Source organism: Natrix helvetica (assembly GCF_964273705.1).
Source record: "Natrix helvetica genome assembly, chromosome: 2".
In the NCBI taxonomy this organism is placed as follows: Eukaryota; Metazoa; Chordata; class Lepidosauria; order Squamata; family Natricidae; genus Natrix; species Natrix helvetica.
In genome coordinates, this window is record NC_138552.1 from 10,940,085 (window position 1) to 10,960,686 (window position 20,602).

A 20,602-nucleotide genomic window follows, 5' to 3' on the forward strand; every position below is an offset into this window, starting at 1 on the left:
AATATGTTTTAATTCTCTGGCTCATGCCTTTCCCTGATTAAGACTTTTGAATCAACATTTCCCCAGTGCAAGTTGTTTGAAATACGAATACGTTTTTACTGATACTTGCACCTCTTTTGAAGTTAGTGTTGATGTAGCTGAAACTGGTTGATCAATCAAATGCCAGGTTCTTGCCAGTGGAAATTGCTTTACCTTTCACCTTCAGTTTATTAGGTTTTGCCATTATTTTTTAACAACCATACTGTCAATATGCCCATCATTAGATCAGCTGGAGAGAGGCCTTTAAAGGACTTCTCCCAAGTGAATACAGTAGAGGACCATATAAGCCAGGGGTTTCCAATCTTGGCAGCTTTAAGATTTGTCGACTTCAACTTCATAATTCTGCAGCCAGCATGGCTGGAATTCTGAGAGTTGAAATCCACAACCTGGATTTGCCAAGGCTGGAGACCCCTAATATTAAACTAAGCTTTTCTTGTACTCGGGCTTGTTTCTGGACTTCGGGAACTTCTGGTAGGCCCATTTTTCGCCCTCCCGGAGTCTCCGCATGGGCCTTGCAGTTACCTGGCATTCAAAACGGGCTGTGTGGAGACTCCTGGGAGTGGCAGAGCAGGGTGGGAGGGACCAGCTAGTCCTTGCAACTACCAGTTTGGCCAACCAGATATAAAATTAGCATCCGGTTCACTTGAACCGGTCTGAACCGGCTGAATCCCACCCCTATGGTAATCTACATTTTTAGAGCAGACGTTAATCTTGCCCCAAACTGGCCCAAGAATCCTCTGTTCATCATAGATCGCCAGATCTTTCAGCTTCCTTACCATGGATTAAGGATATTCAAATCCGAAGGGCCAATCTGCTGTTTAATGCAGGAACCAAAATTAAGCATCCCTGCTGAACTTGTCCTCTGCTAACTCGTGGTTTGTCACATATCTCAATATTGCCTACAAGCAATTCCAAATTGCTGTTGCTTTCCCGTGCAATGTTGATTCAATGCTACATCAATAGCTTTGTTTGCAGAAAACCCACTGAAGGCTCCACCAAGTCCAGTCGAAGACTATGAGTGGGATTCCACCCCCCACCCCCACCCCCCGAGGCTCTTCCACAAACCTCAAGAGCAGCTCTTATTCCCACTCTAGATCCAAGCTTGGAGCTGAGAACTGTCCATTTGCTCTAGTGCCCCCAACAATTTGGGTCCTCATTTTACCGACCTCGGAAGGATGGAAGGCAGAGTCAACCTTGAGCCTGGTGAGATCTGAACGGCCCAAATTGCAGGCAGCCGGCAGTCTGCAGAAGTAGCCTGCGGTACTGCACTCTGTGCCACCATGGCTCACCATCAATCTCCATCACTGCATTGTTGTCAAGAAGAAAAGCAAGTGGCACCTAATTCCTTTATCTGCCAAAGCTGAATGTGTAGAATTTGCAAGGCCACATCTGACTAATTTGGGGGCTAGATATTTCCTCTGCAAAGGTGTTTTTTTTTTTCCAAAAGGCAAATAGAGTTTCATAGGTGTTTTTCCCTCCCCCTTGAAAACATTTTGCTTCGCATTCAAGGAGCTTCTTCGGTTCAATTCCAGTTCTACCTGACTGGTGGGGAATAGAAGGATCCAGTCAATTAGATCTGAAGAAGCTTCTTGGATGAGAAGCAAAGTGTTTGGAAAGAAAGAAAAAAACCCAAGAAAAATCCAGTCGTCTTTTGGAAAAAGCACCTTTGGGACAACCATAACCTGGATGATTGAGAATCTCCATAGACACTTCCTCTGCACGTCAAAATCTCCATCATTTTCCAGCTTACAGATTTAAAACCAGAAGTTTCCCTCCTCTCTCTTTCTCTCTCTCAAATAATGCCTTTAAAATAAAAAAGTGGATGAACAAACAGCTTCTAAACAAGGTCGGCTTTGCAATTTTAGCAAAACAATCTGCACGACAGCCAATAACACGGCGAAAAGAACACATGCACAGTGAGGCAAGTTGCACACGCTTTCTTTCTCTTTCGTTACCATATTTCTGCCTGCGTCTTTTTGTTGGGCTGCTTTTATAATCTGGGTCCTGAGAATGAGCACCTCTTCCTTCCGGACTTCCAGCTCTTCGCTAGCTGACTTGAGCTGATTCAGGAGTAGGTTGTAGGTGTCATGAACATCATTGGAAGAATTGTTTTGGACTACGCCATCCACAACAGCCCTCCTGAGTTCATTTAGGTCATTTTTCAGTTTCTTGTTCTCAGATTCTAACTCTTGCCTCTATTAAAAAGGATATTTGAAAAGTGATTCCCATTTCCATACATTTACATAACTAATGGAGGGTGGGTGTGTTTAAGTGTTGGGGAAAACGCACCCAAAACGGTCAGCTAGATTATGTGATGCCCCCTCCCCCAGGCAGCCAGGGGAGCTGGCAGCTGATTTGGACAGTGAGGAGGTTGAGGAGGAACATGGGACAGTCATGGAGTCTGGGGAAGGCTCTGATGAGGGCTCTGTGTCGGAGGCAGAGAGGGGGCCAGGGCTGTCAAACAGTTATCAACTGCCTTCGGAGTCAGACATCAGTGAGGCAGACAAACAGTTGGAGCCTGTTGCCAGTGTGCGCATGCACAGAGTTGCTAGATGAAGGGAACAGCTAAGGAACAAGGCTCGACTTGGGAATAAGGCCACAGGTGGACGGTGAATGGCCCCTCCCATACAGAATAAAAGAGGCGCAAAAAGAGAGTTGAATTTGCAGGAGACAATTAGTTCGGTGACTCTCTGAGACTCCTTCCCAAGTTTCAAAGATATTGACCGGCAGCTCTCTAAGTCAGATAAGGTCTGTGACTGTAAATTCACCCTTGAAAGACTTTGCTGGATGTGAATGAGATGAATTCACAATAACTTAATAAAAAGGGGTTTTTGTCGTGACAAGGAGTTTGCTTCGTGGTTTGGGGAAGTCTCCTGCAGAACAGATGCACAGAGCTGGATGATAAAACTCAAGACAGATGGGGGAGCACGTTTAACTTAATGTTTCAGTTCCTCTCCATCACTTGGAGAGGCCAGCTGGTCAAACAAAGCAGGTGGGGAGAATATACAAACCACATCAAGTGCAAGAGGCAGAATATCTTGAAGTCCACAAGTCTTAAAGTTCCCAAGTTTGGACACCCCTGGACTAAACAGTCTGCTTCGTGTGTATTCATGATACCAATCTTCTATTTTTGGTTGATTTTTGATCTTATTCTCATTCTTTTCCCATTAATTCTAGAAGCAGCACAGATTATTTACAAAGTTTTTCGGTTTTAGGCTTTTTGATACCTGCTGACTGCCTGGACAAGTCTTTGCAGCTTTCTTGGCAAAATATCAAAAGTGGTTTGCTATTGTCTCCTTTCTAGGGTTGAGAGAGAGGTCCTCCCCCAAAGTTATTATTTATTTATTTATTTCTTAGATTTTTAGACCGCCCCCTCTCCCAAAAAGGGACTCGGGGCGGTGTACAGTCAATGCAAATAAAATACCGTCATAACAATAAAATACATTTAAAATACATTTAGAGGGGGAGATAGACTGTACAAGAAATAAATACCTAAAAACATCCCAATTAAAACCCCAAACCCAATTAAAATAAATCCCCGGGAGTAAAACTAAGAAAGTGCCAGGCCAGCTGATTGAAATAGGTGAGTCTTTAACTTTTGACGGAAGGAACGGAGGTCGGTGGTAGTTCGAATGTCAGGGGGGAGGTCATTCCAGAGGGTTGGGCCCATCACAGAGAAGGACCTACTCCTAGGTGTCGCCCGCTGGCATTGCCTAGCGGACGGCACCAGGAGGAGCCCCTCCCTGTGTGAGCGGATAGGTCGCAGGGACGTGTGTGGTAGGATGCGATCCTGCAGATAACTAGGTCCTATGCCATGGAGCGCTTTAAAGATGGTAATCAATACCTTGAAACGCACCCGAAAGGCCACAGGTAGCCAGTGCAGCTCGCGCAGGAGAGGTGTTACATGGGAGTAACGTGTACTCCCCATAATAACCCGCGCGGCTGCGTTCTGAACTAGCTGCAGTCTCCGGATGCGTCCCAAGGGAAGCCCCATGTAGAGGGCATTGCAGTAGTCCAGGCGAGACGTCACCAGCGCATGAGTGACCGTGCGCAGGGCACTCCGGTCCAGTAGGGGGCGCAATTGGCGCACCAGGCGAACCTGGTGGAACGCCCCCCTTGCCACGGCTGCCACATGGTCCTCCATTGACAGCCGGGCATCAAGGAGGACGCCGGGCATCAAGGAGTTACTCATCTGGCTTTCTGCCCAAGGGGGGACTAGAACTCCCAGTCTCCTGGTTTCTAATCTGTTGCTTCAATCACCGCAGGAAATTGGCTCTCACTTGCAAGATACAGTAGAAACCTCCTATTATTACTTGCATGGAAAAGCAGGGGGAACACCAGAGAAGGAAAAGGAGGCTATTGATTTACTCCCTCCTAAACATTTATTGTTTCTAAAGGAAACAATTTACCAATGACCTCTATCCACTATCTTGACTTTTCCTCAAAGGGAAAAAAAAATACTCTCAAATTCCAAGCGCCTCTGCATTAATCATGAGCACAATAAGAAAAAAGTTCAAAATGCAATCATTTTTTTTGAAAACTGTTTATGTCAGTAAAAAATAAATAAGAAGAAACAGCAAATTCTATTTATGCCTTGGTCCTTAGGGAATTTTGCACACAAAATGGAAAAATCCATAAGGGCTAACTTAGGAAATGGACTATACTGACAATTTTCTGCAGTCTGGGTCTTCCAGATGCATTGAGATGAGAACTCCAAGAATTGAGAATGGTTCTAACATATTTGCAGGGGTTTCCCAACAAAATTGGGAAACGTTGGGCTATTACCTGTCTTGCCTTGATGTCTAGTGGTGGAAGCGTCAACCTTAGAACAGGAAGCTGAGTTCTAATCTCACAATGGCTTCCAGGGCTGACACGCACCTTAACTGTGGGTGACTTTGGGCCAATCACCAGGAGATGGTGAGTTTTAGTCCTGCTTTAAGCATGAAAGCTGGCAGGATGACATTGGGCCAATCACCAGGAGACTGGAAATTCTAGTCCCATCTTAGACATTAAAGCCAGCTAGATGACTTTGAGCCAGTCCCTCCCACGCAGCCCAACTCACCTCACAGGGCTGTTGTTCTGGGGAAAACTGGAGGAGGACGTTCTATTGAATATGTTTTCTGACTTATTTGTGAAAATACTAAAAGCTGGGTATAAATAAATAAATCATCATCATCTCCAAGATGGGGTACAAATTATCCCTTATCCAAAAGTTGGGACCAGACTCTTGATCTCTCTACATCCGTGATGGCGAATCTATGGTATGTGCGCTATTTGTGGCACGCGGAGCCATATTTGCCAGCAAGCCAGTCCTCAGCTCCGGCGCGTGCTGATTTTCAGCCTTCCGGAGGGTTGGGAGAGGCCATTTTTGTTGTCCCCAGGCTTCAGGAAAGCCTCCGGAGCCTGGGGAGGGTGAAAAACAGGCACAATGGGCCAACAGGAAGTTCGATCCCGAACTTTTGGTGCGCCTTTACAAAAAGGTTAGCCATCACTGCTCTACGCCATCATTTTAAGATTTCATCTCCAAAGTTGAATAACTTTGCACAGGTATTCAACCTTCTAGCTTACAAGGTACAACCCAGAAGAACTTTAATTAGTAAGATAAAAATTCCCATTTTTGGTAATAGGGCAGGTTGAATTGTGGTGACAGCCTCCTGAGTCAAAAAGACTGAGTCTTTAATACATTAGTGTTAATGTTTTTATTCATGATTCCCAGTTCCATAGGAAGACTGTGTGGTTGTGTTTTAAATTTATTGTAGATTTTTAATTCCCATTCCATATTGGAGAGCCCTACTGTGCTCCAAATTGGTGGGTTGTAAATCAGAAATAAATCCTAGAATTAAATGCTCTGCAGATGCTCAGATTTCTCTCTTTGGTAATGGCTGGATTTAACTTTTCGCTCTGAAGAGATATGCATGCCTAATTTATTAATTAATCAGTCCTAATTAATTCCTTTAGGTCTTTCTATGTGATATTGCAACAGTCATTTCTATAGGCATGGTTAATATTCAGCAGTAACATTTCTTAAGAAGAACAGTAGGAAATTGACAGGCAAGGAGAACATGTTCTTCTGGCTGAATAGAACAGATAAGAGCTGCTATGTGACTTTTCTTTCTTATACTTTCTTTCAAGGTCTCTGCAACAAGATGGGACAGCTCTAAGATCCAATTAAATTATTATTATTTTTCCAAACCAACTTGGTATCCTTCCTACCATTTAATCAAATTCTGAGTTACTGAGTACCCAGGATAACTTGGGATCCAATGCCTTACTTGTGGCCCTAAAATCCTGGAATAGAGATTTTGGACCTGTCCACTTACAAGTTTCTTCCAGTATCCAACAGAACAAAAAACTGTGGGGGGGAGGGGGGTGGGGGGGGGAGAGTATCCCTTTCAAACTCCAAACAGCAACATCTTTCTATATATTCAGGTTTATGTTGCATTTTGTATTTTTAAAATGGTATGAGGACCTTTTTTATTGATTTTTTTTACCAAATCTGAATATCTTATCAAAGAGAGGTCCAGCCTAGAACTAAGAAGAGATTTCCTGACAGTGAGAACAATTACCATATTTTTCAGTGTATAAGACGCACCAAGGTTTTGAAGAGGCAAAATTTAAAAAAAAGTTTTTGCACTCTGCATAGCCTTTTAAAGGGCTCCTGGGGGTGGGGGGGTGGGGTGGGGGGCAAAAACGAGTGAAAAACGACCCATTTTTTGCTCATTTCTGCCCTCCCCAGCCCCCAGGAGCACTCTGGAAGCCTCCGAAAGGCTATGCACAGCCAGTTTGGGGTTTCAGGAGGCAATAAATGCTGTATTCAGTATATAAGATGCACCCAGATTTTCAGCCTCTTTTTTGAGGGGAAAAGGTGCATCTTATACTCTGAAAAATACGGTAAACAGTGGGAAAACGTGCCGCCATACACTGTGGATGCTCCATCACTGAAGGTTTTCAAGAAGAGACTGGACAGCCATTTGTCTGGAATGTCCTAAGGTCTCCTGCTTGAGCAGGAGGTTGGACCAGAAGACCTCCAAGATCCCTTCCAACTCTAGTTATTCTATTATGAAAGCTTTGTCTCCAATTTTGCAAGCTTTTTTATTTTCCTATCTAGCAATATCATCCAAGGAAAACATCCTTCTACATGCACACATCCTAATTCCACTCCGTAGTCAATTATACCAACCAATAGAAGGGTATACCTTGTTGAATACGGGAAGCCCTCACTTAGCAACTGTTTTGTTTAGTGACACTTTCACAGTGATGAAAATGTAACTTTCTGACCAATTGTCATATTTATGATCTTCGTGGGGCTTATAAAGCAAGAGAAAACTGAAGTAAGCTTCAACTCGGAATAGTTGAAATCTCAACAACACTCTCCCCCCCCCACCCCAATTCAAGTAAAGAAAAATTATGTTAGTAAAGTATGACCAGATATTATACAATGCTCCTGCAAGAGAGATTTATAAAGACTGATAAAGTAAAGCTCTTGCAGGTTATTAGCACCATTACCTGATACCTGGCATTGTGGGGGGGAAAACCCCCGGAGATTTCTTTTACCTTCAGACTGTTGTATGCTAGATCTGTATCTCGGTCCAAATCCATTTCATTCTTCGTTTCAATTACCTAGATGGATTAGGAAGACAACAAGAGAGACATCTGATTTGATAACAGGTAACGGTGGATTTCTGCTTGCAGGCCTTTTAAAGGATATTAAAAGTAAAGGGCGTTTAGGAAACAGAGCAATCTGAGGACAAGATAAACCATGGTGTGAGATGATAGAAGTACAAGCAAAGGGATTTCCTGATCCCTCATTTTAAGTGCCGGTAGTCCAGCGGTGGGATTCAAATAATTTAACAACTGGTTCTCTGCCCTGATGACCAACTGGGTAGGCGTGGCTTGGTGTCATGTGACTGGGTGGGCGTGGTCAACTCAACGTCATTCACGTCGATGGGCGCTTCGCCTTAGCTGTTACAATGTAGCAAGGGTTAACCGGAGAGGCAGTTTCTGTAAGCAGGGCAATAAAGATTAGGCTAGAAACAGCACCAGAATGTTTCCTTCCTGCCTTCCTTACAGGATTAGCCCTGCAGAGTGGGGGAAAAACAAAAGGAGATTTCTTCCAACAACCGGTTCTCCAAACTGCTTAGAAAGTTAACACCTGGTTCACCCGAATAGGTGCCAACTGGCTGAATCCCATCACTGCGGTAGTCCTTGACTTACAACCACAATTGAGCCCCAAATTCCTGTTGCTAAGCACAACAGTTGTTAACTTGAGTTTGCCCCATTTTACCACCTTTCTTGCCAGTTGTCCCCCCGCGCATGCATGTGCATCCCCTCTCGCCCATTTTTGGCTTCCAGGTTGGTGCAGGGGGCTTTCCACGCTCAAAGCAAGGCACTGGGGGGGGGGGCTTGCACGGCTCCCCCGGGCCCCATTTTGCTTCCATGTTGGTGCAGGAGTCTTTCAAGGTCTAAAATAGGACACTGGGGGGGGGGCTCACATGGTGCCCCATTTTGGCTTCCAGGTTGGTGCAGGAGGCCTCCCATGCCCAAAATGGGGTGCAGTGGGGCACGCGCATGTGTGAGAACCCCCAAAATGCAATGTGAGCACCCCTGCACATGTGCCCTGCGCCCTGTGCACACGTCCCCCACATGCGCCCCACCCCCACATTGCACGGCTGAGACCCGAAAACCAGCTGAATATCTTATCAAAGAGAGGTCCAACCTAGAACTAAGGAGAAGTTTCCTGACAGTGAGAACAAATAACCGTATTTTTCAGAATATAAGACGCACCAAGGTTTTGAAAAGGCAAATAAAAAAAAATTTGCACTCTGCATAGCCTTTAAGAGGCTTATAGAGCGCTCCTGGGGGGGGGGGGAATGAGCAAAAAACGACCTGTTTTTTGCTCGTTTCTGCCCTCCCCACCCCCCAGGATTACTCTGGAAGCCTCCTAAAGGCTATGCACAGCGAGTTTGGTGAAGGGGGCAGTGTTTCGGGAGGCACAAAACACTGTATTCAGTGTATAAGACGCTGGTGCCCCATTTTGGCTTCCAGGTTGGTGCAGGAGGCCTTCTACACCCAAAACAGGGGGCAGGGGGCATGCGCATGTGTGACAACCCCCAAAATGCATTGCGAGCACCCATGCGCATGTGCCCTGCCTGCGTCCCCCACATGTGCCCCATCCCCACGATACACAGCAGAGACCCGAAACCCAGCTGGCTGGCAGTAGGTGTGCACACATGCGCGGTGGAGCTGGGCTGGGGCGACGGCTGGCTTGCCCCAAGAGAGGGCTCGGCGTGCCATCTGTGGCCTACGTGCCATAGGTTTGCCATCACAGGCCTATGATGATACCTTGAGTTCTAAAACCTCAGACTCCAATCCGTTTGATTTTCTGCAACGGAGCATTTAAAAGTTGCAGGGCGTTTTTTCTTTCCCGTTTAAGCTGTTGTTGCTTCTGTTTGTCAACATGAATAAAAAATGCATCCCAAAAAGAAGCGGAAAGGCTGCTCTCCTAGGACTCCGATTGTGATGAGCATCCTGTTAAATAAATGATTCTTTTTGCGCCAGAAAAGCCCCAAACAAACAGAAGCGACTGATGCGTAGGACGAGCAGAACTTCTAAAAACAGTGTCTCCCAAAAGGAAGGGTCAGCCACTGAAGGAGAAACCTGACTAGTGGAGGGTGGAGGTGGAGCAGAACTGCCACCATCCATAATACGCCGCAAAAAAGACATTTGCCTTTCACGAAGCGATAAGAAATCTGGAAGCATGCAAGGACTTTATTTTTCAGCCTGTCAGCACTGATTAAGAGGTTGCAGACATTCTGAGTTGGAGGCAGAGCTCTGGTTTACTTGATCCCCAAGAGAAGTTATATCAGTTCTGGAGAAGCAAATGTAGGTTGTCAAGAACCGTCAACCCCAATTTACTATTTTACCATTGCAGGAAAAGGTGATGCTCCTGGGGTGAGCCCAGTGGACTTCATCTTATGAAACTGCCTACTGCTATGCCCAATATTCTCTAAGTTTCCCCTATCTTGTCCTTTTCTTGTGCTTTGGGATGGCAACAGTGGCGCTGACTGTAAATCATGAATTGGAAATCCTGATGCATTTTGGAGAGATGAGACTAGAAAAGTTCAGGGGGGTCTTTGCTACTACTGCCGTTAGATCACCCTCACAAAATCTAAAGGGACAGCTGCTTCTTCCCATCTTTTACCTGGAGAGAAACGTAGAATAGAATAACAGAATCGGAAGGGACCTTGGAGGTCTTCTAGTCCAACCTCCTTCTTAGGCAGGAAACCCTATACCGTTTCAGACAAATGGCTATCCAACATCTTCTTAAAGACTTCCAGTGTTGGGGCATTCACAACCTCTGGAGGCAAGTTGTTCCACTGATTAATTGTTCTAACTGTCAGGAAGTTTCTCCTCAGTTCTAAGTTGCTTCTCTCCTTGATTAGTTTCCACCCATTGCTTCTTGTCCTGCCCTCAGGTGCCTTGGAGAATAGTTTGTCTCCCTCTTCTTTGTGGCAGCCCCTGAGATATTGGAACACTGCTATCGTGTCTCCCCTAGTCCTTCTTTTCATTAAACTAGACATACCCAGTTCCTGCAACCGTTCTTTATATGATTTAGCCTCCAGTCCCCTAATCATCTTTGTTGCTCTTCTCTGCACTCTTTCTAGAGTCTCCACATCTTTTCTACATCGTGGTGACCAAAACTGAATGCAGTAATTCCAAGTGTGGCCTTACCAAGGCATTATAACGTGGTAAAATAAACTACAGCTTAACTCTGTAGGGCTGGAGCTTAAAATGATGGATTTTAAGCCCCAGCCATACATCTGCATTAAAATGATGGATTTTTCCATGGAGTTGTAGCCACCTCGCCCTGCTGTGAAGAGTTGTCATCAAAGCTGTGGCAAGTGGACAATATGCGCTGTAACTGAATTCCATAACTTATTCCCTCTACTGAAGTAGACTAGCCCAAGATTTCTTCCATCTTTCTCTCTTCTGCCTTGGTAGACTGGTGAAAAGCCCTGACGAGCTCACCTTTTCTTTCTTTCAACCTTCTGCATGATCACTCAATCCACAATGAAATACAGGTAGTCCTCAACTTACGACCACAGCCGAGCCCTAAATTTCTGTTGTTAAGCGAGACATTTGTTAAGTGAATCTTGCCCCATTTTACAACCTTTCTTATCTCGGTTGTTAAGTGAATCACTGCAGTTGATAAGTTAGTACCCCATTTGTTAAAGTGAAGCTGACTTCCCCATTGACTTGGCTTGTCAGAAAGTCGCAAAGGGGATCGCATGACCTTGGGAGACAGCAACGGTCATAAATATGAAGCAGTTGAAAAGCATCTGAATTTTGATCACACGATCATGGGGATGCTGGAAAGGACGTAACTGTGAAAAACGACCACTAGTCACTTTTTTCAGTGCTGTTGTAACTTTGAACAGTCACTAAATGCGTAAATTGAGGACTACCTAAGCAAGGTTTTTCAGAAGTAGCTTCCCACTGCCTCTTTCTTGGAGCTGAGAGAAAGTAACTGTAAGATCATTTCTTCCTTGGAGATGATTGGGGAGATCACATCACGTTTGGGGGCATCATTAAAAGGACACTGTATGAGGATATGAACAAATCATTCAGCTGGCTTCCTGCCTTAGGAAGGATTAGAACTCAGAGTCTTCTAGTTTCTAGCCTGAGGCCTTAACCATTACACCAAACTGGCCTAGTATCATTTGGAAAAGTCCTAATACAAATATGTCTCATGCAGTGGTGGGTTATGATTGGTACACCCTGGTACGGGCATACCAGTGCCTGCCGGGAGCACCGGGTACCGTTCCAGTACAGTGCTCCGGAGGGCACACCCGCCTGCCTGCGCTCCTTACTGGTATTTGAGCTCTTCGCCGCTTCTGCATACGGAACATATGGCACCTGCGCGATGCTCCGCCGAGCAGGTGGAGCATCTCAGGAGGTAAGGACGCGTGCGTGCACTGCACGCATTCATGTGGTGGATGCCGGGCCCCATTGCGCCATACCGGTTGCAATGGGATCCGGAACCCTATACAAATATCTCTCGTAGTTAGGATGCTGGGTTGCTGATCAACAAGCCCGTGTTTGAGACCTGAGTGCTGCTGCGTGACGGGGTGAGTTCCTGTCATTCGCTGCAGCTCCTCCTGACTTAGCAGTTGGAAAGTCTGCAATTGCAAGTAGATAGATAGGTACCCTATTAGGATATTGAATTTAGTAGCTGGAACAGTAAACTGTACAATAAGCCATAACACACAGTGGTAGATGATTAGTTAGAGTGCTGACTCATGCATGAGGCAATCTACGTTGTGATTGGTTGCTGTAAGTATAAAGGGGAGGTTCCCTTCTCCCCTTCCTTTTTTTCCTTCTGTATGTTCTGTAGACTGATTAATTTACTATTAATTAATTAATTTACAAGACCCACCTATTCCAAGTAGCTGGCCTGGCTCAACTTTGATCTAACTATATCGCTCCTGACGGGTTTTTATTTGGGTATTTTAATTGTATTAATTATTTAGGGATTTTAAACATTGTGATTTTAATGGTTTTTATTCATTAGCTGACCTCCTCCTTGTACATGTCCTGGTATATGTCTTTGTTATATGTATGTCTTGTCTATATATTTATTTCATATGTTTCATTGTACGCCGCCCTGAGTCCTTCGGGAGAGGGTGCGGCTAAGAAATAAATATTATTATTATTATTATTATTATTATTATTATTATTATTATTATTATTATTATTATTATTACCTTATGATGTTCCTGTGTCCCTGACTATCTTCCTTTTCTGGATGATGGCAAAGATTTGGACAGTGAGGAAATTGATGAGGAACATGGGCCAGTCCTGGAGTCTGGGGAAGGCTCTGACGAGGGCTCTGTGTCAGAAGCAGAGAGGGGGCCAGAGCCGTATGCCAGTTATCAGGTGCCTAAGTCAGATACCAGTGAGGCAGACAAACAGCTAGAGTCTGTTCCCAGTGTGCGCATGCACAGAGTTGCCAGATGAAAGGAACAACTGAGGAACGGGGTCGACTTGGGAGTAAGGCCACAGGTGGATGATGAATGGCCCCTCCCAGAGGAAATAAAAGAGGAGCGAAAGGGGAGTGGAGTTTGCAGGAGACAATTAGTTCGCTTAATCGGTTTGTGACTCTCCGAGACTCCTTGCCAAGTTTTGCAGATATCGGCCTGTCAGCTCTCCAAGCCAGATAAGGTCTGTGACTGTAAATCCTCCCTTGAAAGACTTTGCTGGATGTAAATGAGCAGAATTCACAATAAATTAATAAAAGGGTTTTTTGTCGGGACAAGGAGTTTCCTTCATGCTCTGGGTCAGAACAAAAGCTTTCTGTAACTTTAAATGTTAAATATATTTATATAAAAGACTACAAGTTTGTTTTAGTGTCTCCAACTTCATCTGGACAGCTGCTGCACTATTCCGTGACCTGCCACTTAGTTGGGCACATTAAGAGGGACATCAAAGGAGCCCCAAACGGGTGTCCCCCAGGTAATGGTGATGTCACCGGCTAATCCTTTCAACCCGAAAGTGCCTTAGTGCTTCCGACATGAATGTAAAAAATTTAAGAGGCCGAGAAATGCAACCCAACTTCGACGTGGAATCTTTTTTAGAGAAATCCATCCTGCTTCAAATGAACAAGACCAACACCCCCTATTTACATTCTGTATTTTTCCGAGTATAATATGCACCTTTTTCCCTGAAAAAGAGGTTGAAAATCTGGGTGCATCTTATACACTGAATACAGCATTTTTTGCCTTCCGAAACCCCACACCCTTCACCAAAATGGCCGTGCATAGCTTGTAGGAGGCTTTCAGAGAACTCTTGGGGGTTGGGGAGGGCAGAAATTTTGCTCCCTCCGCCCCCAGGGGCACTCTATAAGCTTCCTAAAGGCTATCCATGCCCTTTTTTTGGCAAAAAAACGGGCTATTTTGGGGAGCTTTGCAGAGTGCAAAAACTTTTTTTTTTTAATTTGCCTCTTCAAAACCTTGGTGCGTCTTATACTCCAGTGTGTCTTATACTCTGAAAAATACGGTAGCTCTTGCAAGAACAGCTGAATATTCCCCTTAATAAAACGCTACATCTTAAAAAACTCTAGCTACTGCAAAATTCAACTGCAAGCAGCAGAGCAAAGTACGGGCATTCAATTTGACGCTGCCTTTTTCATCACCTGGCCTCAATCTATCAAGAGCCAATGCAAGAGTCAGATCTAAATTTCCCAATGGCCAGGAAATACAACTGATATCGCTTGGATTTCATGACAGCCAAGGAATCATGGCCAAGCTCATTAACCATACAGCAAGATAAATCATTTCAATAGAGAGACTGTGCGTTCCTGCCCAGAAGATGCAGCAACAGAAGCCACGGTCCTAATTCTCGATGTATTTCTAATGAACAATCACAAATCTAAAGCGCAGGCATCTCAGGAGGCAGATATTGTGGATGGGGCAAGAGGAAAGAAAAGACCTCCCCATATTATAAACAGAACAAATATCCTTCTCAACTGCTGGAATAATATTCTGGAGGAGAAGCTGGGCGAAAAGAAAGCTGTCCGGGGGAAGAGAGATGCTGAGGTTGCGAACATATTTCAGTATGGGAGCTTTCATTTACAGTCTTAAATGGAGCGGTTCCAAGCATACTGGAACGGCACCATTAGATTCAGTTCATTTTGTACCCTGTACTTTTAATCTTGCTTGCTACAAAAGGCAGCACGGCACCAGTTTACTGAAACGCATGTGAGGGCATAGCAGCACTCTTTCTAAAGCGCCAGTTCTCCGATATTTTTGCAGAAAAAATAAATAAACAGCAGGTTAGAGTATTGGACCACTTTCAATTATAATCTTTCTCAAAACGTTAATATTAATTTCTGTTCTGTGCTCAGCAGTAATCTATGCTACATCCCTTTTCCCTTCCTGGGTTCAACGGTGATTGTGAATCGATCGTTTTATTTATTTCTCACAAAGGAAGGCAAATTCTAGTGATCAAATTCTGAAGCTGCTCGTCTCCCTGACATCAACCCTATGTAGAAGTGACATGAAAAGCAATTCCTACTTTAGAATGAAGCGCAGAGGCAAGATAGGATGTAGAGTAAGAAGTGTGACTCTGCAACAAAACAATGAAATGCAATTGTTGATGTGGGATAGTGATGGCGAACCTATGGCAAGTGGCGCACAGAACCCTCTCTGCAGGCACGCCAGCCATCACGCAAGCCCAGCTCTACTGTGCAAGCACATGCACATGTGTCTCCCAGTGGCCTGCTGGTCTCCGTGTCTCTGCCGCAAGATGGGGCACATGTCCCTTCGGGGAGAGGGGGCAGTCTATAAATCAAATAAACTTAAACTTATGTGAGGAACACGCATGCACATGCACGGGAGCAAGGCGCATGCGCAGGGGGCACTCGCATTGCATTTTGGGGTTTTGCATGCATGCACAGTGCTCCCACACCACGTTCTGGACATGGAAGACCTCCTGCACTGACTTGGAAGCCAGAATGGGGTGCGGAGGCAATGTGCGAGCCCCCCCTCCCCCATATCCTATTTTGGGCTTGGAAAGCCTCCTGAACCAACCTGGAAGCCATAATTGGGTGAAGGGGGAGGCACGTGCGGGGGATGTGCACGCATGCACAGGGGGGTGGAATGTATGTGCGGGAGTGCTTGCATTGCATTTTGGGATTTTGCGCGCATGCGCTTGCACTGTGGGCACTTGGCACCAGAAAGGTTAACCATCACTGATGTAAGGGATAACCAGGCTCAGCCTGATGGAGGGGTTTAAACGTGCCATAAGTCAAGAGTCCCTCTGCATGCCAGCAAGAGATCTAAGTCCAGTCCACCTTGAATGTCTCTCTTATCCCCTGCTCATTTCCCTTGACTGTTAGTTGGTCGGATTCTTGTAGAGAGCTTGCAATACATCTTTATACTCATTTGAACTGCCTGAATCTTCTGATTTCCCCAGTGCTTGACTTTAGATCCTTAAAGGATTGTCTCTAATCATTTGGGGATTTGATTTTCAAAACATTTTTGAACCAGGGTGCAAAACTCACTGTTCCTCTAAAAATATATTAACACTTTCTAGTGGTCCTTTATAGGTAGCCCTTGACTTATGACCAGAACTAGCTACACAAGATGGTTCTTAAGTGAGTTGCACCACATTTTTTGGAGTCGTTGTCTAGTCAATTGCTTTAGGTGTTAAGTGAATCACATGATTGTTAAACAAATCTGGTTTCGTCCATTGACTTTGCTTTTCAGAAGCCACATGGGAAGGTCGCAAATGGCGATCACTTGACCTTGGGATGCCACAACTGTCATAAACACATGCCAGTTGCCAAGCACCGATTTTTTTCTCATGTGACCATGGGTCGTAAGTGCGGGAACTAGTTGTCAGTCACTTTTTTCATCGCCGCTGTAACTTCAAACGATTGCTAAACCAGTGGTTGTAAGTCAAGGTTACCTTTATTCATAGTTACAACCTCAACTCACTAAGGAAAATAAATAATTAAAATGTCAGCTGTTGTGGGTACTTATCTCCAATTGCCCTCCTTCCATAATAACTACAGGTGATATTATGAATTCTCCCTCCTTCCACTCAGACAACCTTAGAAGGGAATTCAGGGCTAGAGAGAACATGTTGAAGTGTCAGAACAAAGAAAAGTTTCACTTCATTTAATTTTTAGACACATTCTTAAGTATAGGATGGGGTGTTCTTTCATGTGATTCAATCTGTAAACCCACAATCAATGGGTTTGGGTGATTGCATGTTTCGTGCGCGCCCGCGCCTGATGTGCACTGCACGTGTGTGCAACTTTACCAAAACTTATTTTCCACGTTACTTCTTGAGGAGTAACACAGGTGAGGCTCGACAATCCGCTTTGCTGCTCTAATCAGCTGATAGGATTATAGGTAAGTAAAGCGAACGGGCGGTTGGGCAGGCCAATCTGATTGTTGGAGCTATTGGTTAGCCCGAACAGGTCCAAACCGTCTGAATCTCACCCTTGCCCGCAATACACATTTTTATTTTTTTCCAGACATGCCAATGATAAGTCAAAATCAATTCTGGCTTTACCTGAGATTTCTGGCTTTCGGTCTCTTTCTTTTCCAGCTGAGTCTTCAATTTTCTTCTCTCCTGTTCAAGTTCCCGCACTCTCTTCTGAAGTTTCAGGAAGATGCTCATGTCCATGGCTGCCTTCTCCAAGCCAATTTCCTACGGAGGAATAGGAATAGCTAACTATAGGAAAGAAGGGTAAAGCGACAGAGAAGACACCAGCTCTCTGGAAGCTTGGGGAACGTAGTTACTCTACTGAGAATCATTGAGAAGCACCTACAAATAAGCAGAACTCATTTGAGAAGGAATATAAACTTCTGTTCTCTTTTGCAAAACGGGACTTGGAGTAAGAATAGTTGTGTATGTTTGAAGAGACATTTTATATGTATCTAGATAGTTCAATTCTTTTGGCTAAACAGTCCAAATGCACCTTGCTCCAAACTAACTAAACAGGTGATTAGGACAGCATTTCCAATATGGGGAAGTCTTCCCATAACTGTTTGTATCCTCTATAACAGGGCTGTCAATTTCCTGGCCGGCGGGCCAGATGCGTCACAAGCTGGCCATGCCCACGCCCGGTTTAGTGAAGGGGGAAAAAGTCCCAATACATCACATGACACCGCCATGACGACGTAAGTTTACCACCTCTGCTCTATAACTCCTGTGAGTTGTGGGGGCGCAGTGGTTAGAATGCAGTACTGCAAACTACTTCTGCTGACGGCCAGCTGCAATTTAGCAGTCTGAACCTCAACAGGGTCAAGGTTGACTCAGCCTTCCATCCTTCCAGGGTCAGTAAAAGGAGAACCCAGACTGATGTGGGCAATAGGCTGACTCTGTAAAACTGCTTAGAGAGGGTTGTAAAGCACCGCAAAGCGGCATATAAGTCTAAATGCTATTGTTATTACTGTGGTCTCCTATGTGTAGGAGGGAATTTAAATGAGGCTCATACACATCACAGTTGTGGAAGAGATGCAAGATCTTAATAAGAGTGTTACAAGTGTATGTGAGAAAAGGCTTCATGTGTCATGTGTGGCTTGGGGCCAGATCAGTTTCAGGACCATCTCTCCCCCATGGTGTTTACCCATTCCTTTAGATATGACAGCAGGTCCTTTCTGCAAAAGTACCATCTGGTGCAATAAAGGTAAAGATAAAGGTTCCCCTCGCACATGTGTGCTAGTCGTTCCCGACTCTAGGGGGCGGTGCTCATCTCCGTTTCAAGGCCGAAGAGCCAGCGCTGTCCAAAGACGTCTCTGTGGTTATGTGGCTGGCATGACTAAATGCCAAAGGCACACGGAGCACTGTTACTTTCCCACCAAAGGTGATCCCTATTTTTCTACTTGCATTTTTATAAGCTTTTATACTGCTAGGTTGGCAGAAGCAGGGACAAGTAACAGGAGCTCACTCCGTTACACGACGCTAGGGATTCCAACCGCTGAACTGCCGACCTTTCTGATCGACAAGTTCAGTGTCTTAGCCACTGAGCAGTACTCAACTTTTAAGAAGTGTGGACTTCAACTCCCAGAATTCCCCAGCCAGCCATGCAAGCTGGGGAACTCTGGGAGTTGAGGTCCACACATCTTATACCATAGTTGCGAAGGTTGGAAAACAAAGATCTAGTGCAAGGGTCCAAACTTGACTGGCTGAGGAATTCTGGGACTTAAAGCCCACTAATGTTAAAGTTTGGAGCCTGCTGGTTTAGTGGGTCCCAGGAAGAACGTCTTTTCTGCTGTGGCATCCACCTTTTGGCACATCATTTCCGATCAAACTTGCCCCAGTCCAGCTGGGCTTTCCTAAAACATTAAAAGTAGCTTTGCGATCAATCCTGGGGCCTTGATAGTGTGGCTGAATCTGCTTTTTGTTTGCATTGATTTTGAAGTGATTATTCTTCGGTGTCCTTTTTGCACCATATTATGTTATTTATGGTTTTAATTATTGGTTACGCTTTCATTGTGTTTTAAAACTGGGCTGTATGTGAGACGAGCGGCCATATTAAATTAATTAAGTGGGTCGGAAATGGATTCTCTAAGCAACCGCGAGGCAGAATTTCACAGTTTCAAGGCCAGGTTTGACAAGAGAACCAAAACATGGAGGAACTCTTAAGTAATTGTAACTCACACGAGCTTCCTGCATGCAACTTCAACTGTAGAAGCTTTTTAAAAGCTCTAAGATATATTGGAATTTGACACTTGAATGCCGTGTGTGCAAACATTGCAGGAAAGGAGCCTATAACTCTTTGGAAAGCGAAGCTATGTAAATATATCCCGAGCAAATGCTGGCCTTTCTTTTAAAAGCATTATGGCTTATTGTGCTGTACGTACAGCCTTAAATCTCTAGGAAAAGCATTCATTGAAAGAAGTAATCCTGCATAATTGTCTAATTAAAAACAAAAGCAGGAGGAAGGTTTCTCTCAATGCAAAGCTGAGGCTGTAACGCTTGCTGCGCCAGGATTTTATCTTCTGTTCAATCGTATAGCTTAATAACCGCCCTTTTAAATCGTCATGGTTGGTTCAAGTTAGATTTCTTCACCTTTCCATCTTAACCATGTTGGGTGAGAACTGGGAGGGCTTGCAGTTCAGCAGATAGAGGTCACCAGAGATAACATGGATGGCAAACGCATTTATTTTACCTCTGCAGAAGGAATTCTGTTTTATTTCTAACTAGCTGATAACCTGGCGTAGCCCGGGTATGTATTTATCCCAATTCTGTATTAGAGGGAGCCCCCTTGTGGAGTACTGTGAAGCCGTTACCATGGCAATTCCCCTGTGCTGTACAGTAGAAGCCATTTTAAGGCACAACAGGCTGTATCTTAACAGAACTTGAATCCAAAATGCACACTATCGCTGTCTTTTGTACTCTGACTTGGCACTATCGATATCATTCAGTCCTTTTCATTTCAGCAGCCCAGGCGTTCCAGAGTTACACTGGAACACACACACATGGACACACACACTGAGGGGTGTTAAGGGTGTCTTACCCCCACAGTATTTGTTTCCATAGAGTAAGTCATCTGTGTGATTGAAATCCGTTTGGTTGAAATTGCTCGAGGCGTTCCAGAGTTATGCTGGAACACACACACACAGCCATTTTTATATTTCTAATTCCATACCTCTATCTGTTGTATTGCATCTTCCGTATCTCCTATCTCAGAAGTAGAAATGGATGGGTAGTTGGAATCCGATTCCAAGCTGCTTTGATTTGATGGGTTTCTTCTGTGCCCTGGGCTTTGCTATCCAAAGGGGAAAACAAAGGCGTTAGATGGACTCAGAACTCGGACAGGCCAATTAGTACTGTAACACAGATTGGTTTTAAAAATGAGGCACAAGAAAACAAACATTTTATGAATGAATAAATCTGTGTGCTGGGAATACAGGTAGTCCTCGATTTACAATGGTTCATTTAGTGACCGTTCAAAGTTACAACAGCACTGAAAAATGGGACATGACTATTTTTCAGTTATGACCTTTATAGCATCCCCAATAATCAAAATTCAGATACTTAGTTACTG

At 44.6% G+C, this 20,602-nt stretch overlaps 1 protein-coding gene across 4 annotated transcripts in view; it reads right to left on the bottom strand.

The window, feature by feature from the left end:
• MYO5B (myosin VB) overlaps positions 1-20,602 on the bottom strand; it is a 330,461-nt gene that overhangs the window by 52,305 nt on the left and 257,554 nt on the right. For 3 of the 4 annotated variants that reach the window (XM_081942523.1, XM_081942520.1, XM_081942521.1), the window contains 4 exons: positions 20,204-20,323; positions 17,119-17,256; positions 7,594-7,659; positions 1,995-2,234 (listed from right to left, as the gene is read on the bottom strand). In XM_081942523.1, the coding sequence (XP_081798649.1) occupies positions 1,995-2,234; positions 7,594-7,659; positions 17,119-17,256; positions 20,204-20,323 (564 nt within the window). The remainder of the gene's footprint in view (positions 1-1,994; positions 2,235-7,593; positions 7,660-17,118; positions 17,257-20,203; positions 20,324-20,602) is intronic. The other variant, XM_081942522.1, reaches the window with a different exon arrangement.